This window comes from Hipposideros armiger, unplaced genomic scaffold (assembly GCF_001890085.2).
Source record: "Hipposideros armiger isolate ML-2016 unplaced genomic scaffold, ASM189008v1 scaffold_212, whole genome shotgun sequence".
Taxonomy (NCBI): domain Eukaryota; kingdom Metazoa; phylum Chordata; class Mammalia; order Chiroptera; family Hipposideridae; genus Hipposideros; species Hipposideros armiger.
The window spans coordinates 2264454-2271398 of NW_017731562.1; the positions used below are offsets into that span (position 1 = coordinate 2264454).

The 6945-nt window shown below is 40.1% G+C and overlaps 1 protein-coding gene across 1 annotated transcript in view; it reads right to left on the reverse strand.

Moving 5' to 3' along the window:
- Positions 1–6945, reverse strand: part of CCDC141 (coiled-coil domain containing 141) — a 213686-nt gene that overhangs the window by 148785 nt on the left and 57956 nt on the right. The window contains exon 5 of the mRNA XM_019654016.1: positions 3110–3363. Coding sequence (XP_019509561.1) covers positions 3110–3363 — 254 coding nt within the window. The remainder of the gene's footprint in view (positions 1–3109; positions 3364–6945) is intronic.

Genomic DNA, 6945 nt, shown 5'->3' on the forward strand with positions numbered 1-6945 from the left:
CTGCCAAAAAAGCACACACACACCTTCTCCAGAAAATGAGGCCCCATAAATTAGAGAACTCGCCATGTCAGAAACCTTCCGCAATACCTTACTTGAGTTATTATCAGGATACCTTTCTGTTTCCAGGGTTGGTGAGGTATCTAGAGTCCCATTAAGCATGTGACTGGGTTACAATGTTCATTTTGATTCTTCATGTGATCCTTCCTTCCTTCCTTCCTCCCTCCCTTTTTTTCCTTTCTTCTCTCCTCCTCCTCTCCCCTCTTCTCCCCTCCCCTGTTCTCCCCTCCTTCAAGCGGATAACTATTGTCATAATCAAGGATCAAGACAGCAAAATTGCTATCTTAAAACTAAATAAATAAACTTAACTGTAGCTGCTTTTTCATTCTTAGGGAAATTGTTCTGTGTTTGGGAAGCCTCTTTCATGAGTTTTTTCTCTGCAGAGAGAAGGTCTCTATGTTAATCTCCATAAGAGAGGCTGTGATTTAAAAGGGATACAGTAGCCCCCCCTTATCTGTGGGGGATAGGTTCCAAGATCCCTCATGGATGCCTGCACATAATACCAAATCCCATATATACTGTTTTTCTTCTGTACATACATACATACCTATGATAAAGTTTAATTTATAAATTAGGCACATTAAGAGATTAACAATAACTAATAGTAAATTAGAACAATTATAACAATATCTTATAATAAAAGTTATGCAAAATATATCTTTCAAAATATCTCACTGTGCTGTACTCACCCTTCTTGTAGTGATGATATGAGGTGATAAAATGCCTACTAAGTCAAAAACTTTCACCTTTCACTTGAAGCACTATAGGGCGTATTCAAATTGTCAGCATCACTACTTGTGAGCTTTGGGGCCATTATTAAGTAAAATAAGGGTTAACTGAACAACCAGACAACTGTGACAGTTGACCTGATACCTGAGATGGCTACTGACTGACTCACAGGTGGGCAGTGCCGAAAGCACGGATATGCTGGACAAAAGGGTGATTCACCCACGGGTTTGGATGGTGCGGGATTTCAACATACTATTCAGAATGGCACACAATTTAACACTTGGGAATTTTTTATTTTTGGAATTTTCAATTTAATATTTTTGGACCAAATTTGAGTGCAGGTAACTGAAACCACAGTAAGTGAAACTGCGGATAAGGAGGGGGCTGCTGTAAACTATTCTGTATGATAAAGTAAGAATAGTTTTTAGTGTGTTCTTGGAAAGAGTAGAGAAAGGTGTTTGGGGTTATGACCTAAATGAAAAGAGATAAGACAAAGGTTTCATTAAGACGACAAGAGCTCCGGGAACATGGTGTCAGGTCAAGATTAGGAGAGAGAAAGGGAGAAAGGAAGACAGTGCCATAACAGACCCACTTATGATAGGAGGACAAGTAACTTTGGAAAGAGTTGATGGATAAACAATTTTAAGTTGATTCTTGTCCTGAGCATTAATTCCCGTCTGTTATACCAGAATCATCAGTGAAAGACTACTGCACTGGATAAAGTACCCTGGGAAATGAGCATGTGAAGGTGGGGTCGGGGAGGAGCTAAACTGGGGAGAAGGTGGCAGATGGCAGGCACAGCACAACAGAAACAGAATGGCAGCTGGCAGAGATCAAGGTAAAAGCTGACAGCGGGGATGGCTTGGAAAGTATATAATGACGTGGAGGGGGCGGCAACAAAAATGCTAGCAGAATATATATATAACTGGAGGTGTTTGCATTTAGGTCACTGCTCTGTGCCACCTCCTCAAAGAGGCCTTCTCTGATTCCTCCTCTGATTAAAAGTAGACCAACACAAGTCAAGTCAAAGGTCATCGCCCTATTTGATTTTTGTCATAGCATTTACCTTTGGTCATTTATTATTTGTCTTTCTCACCACACTACAACGGTGGTTCTCATCTAGGGATAATTTTTGCCCTCCAGGAAACATTTGTCAATGTCTGGAGACATTTCTGGCTGTCATAACGAGTATGTTCTCCTGGCATCTAGTGGGTAGAGGTCAGGGATACTGTTCAACATCCTAGAAAGCACAGGTCAGCCTTCTAAGAGGAGTTACCTAGCACCAAATGGCCATAGTGCTGAGGCTGAGAAACTGCGTTAGCAGGAAAATTCCTAGTGAAAAGGGGCTTTATAATATGTATTCCCAGTACTTATAATAGGACCTGTATGTAGTAAGTACTTAGTAATATTAGTTGAGATGTTCATCATTTAAGTCCTCATTTTTTCCAGCTTGAAATAAGAACCAGTTTCTCTTGGACTCACATTCGGTCCCAGCTGTATGTCTGTTTCTCCAGTTTGGATTAGAGCAATAATATAAAACATGTGAAGAGACCCCTTTCCTATGCATCCAGACCAGGAGACTTCCCACATCATTTCTCTCTCAAACTTTCCTCCACTTAATCTGAATAGATTTAAGCATGGGATAGGGGCAATTAGAAATATTGTAGTAAATATCCCACCTGTTTGAATTGGGGTTTTGCAAAGAGAGTTTTACCTACTCTTAACTCTGAGTGATTGGGACAGAAGGGACGCATGGCGAATGCAATGGCAACTGATCAGAGCTGTGCCTGCAGCCTGTATAATGAGCTCTATTAAGCCTGCAAACTCATCAACCTCCCACCCCAAAGCCCTCTAACCACTGAGCATCCAGCCATAGACCAAGGTCATATTTCCTCATTGGCACCAGACTACTATTCTCAAAACATTATCTCTAGTTTGTGCTAATAGCCTTTTTCCCTGACATTAGCAGCAGCCTAGCACAATCCAGCACCAACTTTCAAGAAGACTGCAGTGAACATTTCAGAATTCCAAAGAAATGTGCCTAAAAGTAATGACCAGAAGGAAGTGAGAAAGAGAATCCAACAATAGCACTCAGTCATTTTCAAAACTGCTCATGGGTAACTCTCCCATTTATAAAATCAATATTGTAATGAGAGGAAATAAAAACATTTGTTTTTATATTACTTGTTTAGGTAGTTTGGACCAAAGACCAAAGAAATTTGACCATGATACCTAAGAAATTGTCCTCGGAAACAGCTAGTACACATACTAATCCGGCTTCATGAGCCGAGGTCAGGACGTCATCAATGCCTCATTGGGTTACCTGGTTTTCTCGTTGGTCCCACTGACATATCTGCAGAACTTGACTCAATTCCTGCCGCTGCTGCTTCAGGAACTTGTCCAGTTGCCGTCTCCTGTCTTGTAGAAGTTCAAGAAGGCTGTCAATCTTCATGCAGCTGTTGTGAGCTCCCTGGATCAACTCGGGGTTTACATTAGGTCCATCACACTTGAATTTCTCTATGAAGTCAGTGAGTTGGTGACTTTTGTTTAAAAGGGCCAGAGATCGTTCTAAGAGTTCTAGAAGAAAATTAGAAAGAAAAAAAGAACAGTGATAAGAGCAAGCTTTTAAAGAGTAATATTTTCACTCTTCATATAATTTAAAATATAAACAACCTTCACACTAAAATAAAAAATTCAAATGGGCGAACATAAAATGCCTACAATACAGCTGGTCAAATACCTTAATCTAACAATCGTTATAGTGCTAACTGTCAAATGATTGGATGCCAGAGCACAGTGACAGTGGAATTCAGTGTAGGGAGTAGAAAGACTGGGATTTAAGCCCTGGTTCAGTTGGTTTTAGTGGTGTGATGCTGATAAGGTGCCCTCTCTCCTTGGAGTGTTCTACGTTCTGAGGTGATTGACTAAATCTGAGGTTTAAAGGCTCAGTACTGCAGTGGCCAAACAAAAACACAATGAGCGGGAGCCAGGGGCCCAGGTGCCAGGGACTATGTCCAGGTGGAAAATGCGTGTTCAGTCTAACAGGATCAGCTGTCACCCAGTTCTGACCAGCTGCAGACATGAGAGAATATGGGTTTATTGTTGATGGAGCCTCCGGTTTCTAAAAGAATTATAAATATAAATTTTATGTGAAAGCTTCTAGATGTTTGTAATTTGTGTTTTTTAATTAAAAAATATTGAAGGATGACCAAAACATGTCTCTGCTAAATGGGCTACCAGTTTGTGCCCTCTGGAGTAAATAGCATTGTGGTTTGGGTAACATCTTATAAAAATGGGAGCAGAAGCATGAAAATTGAAGGATCGCCAAGGAAGAGAGTATGAAAGGAGGAGATGAGAACAGCACTTTGAGAAACAACCACACTTGGGGATCATTTAGAGAAGCAGCTGGAATACTGTCCACTGTTGGTAAGCCAGAAACCCAGGACTCATCCATGACATATCCCTCTCCCTAATCCCACCATTAACAAGACCTATCCATTTCACCCTCTATGTCCTGCATCTGTCTACTATTCTCCACCCCTACTACAAAAAGCATCACCTGTTGCCTAAACTTGTATCATCACCTCTTAATTGCATCCCTTCTCTAATACATTCATCCATTTGCCATACATTAGCCAGAGAGATCTTTTCTAAATACACTATGACACACAGACATGAAACAATGGCTTCCCACTGACTTAGAATTAGAACAGACTCCTTCCCATGATTTTAAGTCTGGCATGGTTTGGTCTCTTTTCCCTTTCAGATCGTCTCAATCTACCCTTCTTCCCTATCTTTTTAAATACCTCACACAGGCTATACTCCCTCCTGTCCCAGAATTTTCACTTGCCAGAGACACCATTCTCCTCAACCCCTTCCTTCTCCACCGTTATTCTCCTCATACTTCCAGTCTTAGTCAATATGGCTAGTTCCTCAAAGGACAAACCAGGCTGGATCAAAGCCTCCTAGTAAGTGTTCTCATAGCATAATGTTTCTCAGTCACAGTTCTCATCATGGCTACAGTTTTACATTTCTGGGTTGGGTTAGTTAATTAACGTCTTTCTTTGCCACCAGGCTCTAGGGTCACATGAGGACAGAGAACAGGACTGTATCCCCCACACTTAGCAGAGTGACTGGCGCAAGTAACATGTTCAGTACTTTTTGTAAAATGCATGAATGAGATTAACTGCATTAAAAGAGGGGGGAGAATTAGGAGGACTGCAGATGACAGAGGTCAGCAGTCCTCCAGAGATGTATGTGTGTGTGTGTGTGTGTGTGTGTGTGTGTGTGTGTGTGTGTATGTGTATGTATATATATATATGAAGACATTGGAAAGATTTGAGGTTTTGTGATGGGTAAGTGATGGAAACAGAAGTTAAGTTACCAGGCTGAGAAGTGGGAAGGTAGTAATGACATGAAGTCAACAAAGGACAATCTTTGAGACATTTGTGGAGGGGGAGGAGGAGGGGGAGGAGGAGGAAGGGGAGAAGAAAAAAAAAGCCAGCAGGGTTGCATATACCACTTTTTATTTTTAGGATGAGAACATGAAGAACGCCCAGAGGGGAAGTGCCTTACTAAACATCACACTCCAGGAAATGGGCTAAGCCATACCCACTGTACTGTGGCGCTCTATATCAGCATTCTGACATTTGGCAGGAAACTACACAGAAATGATTAGGCTGCGGTAATTGTGCCAATTGTCTCTTACCTGACAAGTGGAGAGCTGGAAGAGTAAATGAGGTAAGTGAAGATATTGTAAAGAGACCTTCTGAGATGAAACGGGAAGGCTTTGAAGTGTTTATGCCACATGACCCAGATCTGTCTAATAAGATATTAAATGGTGTTGTCTGCTCAAAGTGAGGAAGGTACAATTATGTGCACTGAGCAATTCAATTGGAAGTCAACAATGCAAGAAACAAATAACAAAAACAGCCACAGACTTCAACAAGGATAGAGGATGGGATCACTCAGGGAGAACATTAAAATTGGAGTAAATCTCTTAAACAAAGAAATGGAAGTGAACGTAAACAAGAAGGGAAAAAGCAGGGGCAGAAAAAAAGCTTATCTTCCTAGAACAAGTTCTTATGTGGAAGTGAAAGAAACAAGTGCAGAAACAAGGTGAAGACAAGTCATAGAAAGCCCTGCCTATCAAACTGAAGAGCTTTAATTTGTGTACCTTAATGTAATAATCACTATGACTAATTCTCCATAAATATAAATATAAATTTAAATGTAGATATAGATATTTATACTTAAGAATAAATATATATATTTAGACTATAAGAATATATTAGGTTGTCAGAAAAGTCATGACACATTCTTGTAACAAAAAACAGAAAAAAATATGTCATGACTTTTCCGACAACCCAGTATATATTTAGAATATATAATTTATATATATAGTATAAAAAAATTTATAAATATATATGTATATATGTAATACACACACACACATATACACACACATCCGCTACTCTCAAGAACTTGTTATGCTATTGTGAACAGTTATACACCTACACACACACATTTGCACCCATATGGGAAGTATGGCAGATGACACAGTTTCCTCATCTATCTTTTTTCCTTTCCATAACTAGCTCTTACACACTAAACTTTTCAAATGAGAGAGGGAAACACAGCTTCAAGCGTTCAGGTATTGCAGACTGATAGTGGAACAGCCCAACCTGCTCTGGTCCCTACAAAATACATATAATTAGCCAAAATGTCCATTTCCAATCTTTTTCTGGTTTTCTGTTTCATCTTCCAAGATAGTATAACACTAACATTACCACCAGGCATGCAGCCCATGAAGCCAAAGTTAACTTGTGAAATGTACCCAGGCTAAAATCCGTTTGTTACTGCTACTACAATGGTTATTAAAATGGGTAAATTGTTCCTTCAGTTTCCTTTGTCAGTTCCTTACATCTTATTTTTTTACTGTCTATGTTTTCCTAGCTATTTATTTCATCTGTTGATTATACAAAGTAATGTGTATTTTCTCAAGGGTAAACTATCTAGATATATCATGACCTTTAAGAAATACAAACTCTCGGGCCAGCCGAGTGGTGCATTGGTTAAGAGCTGGCTTGGGACACCAGAGGGCCCCGGTTCAGATCCCACATATGAGGGCCAGTGACACTGCCCTCTACAGCTAAGATG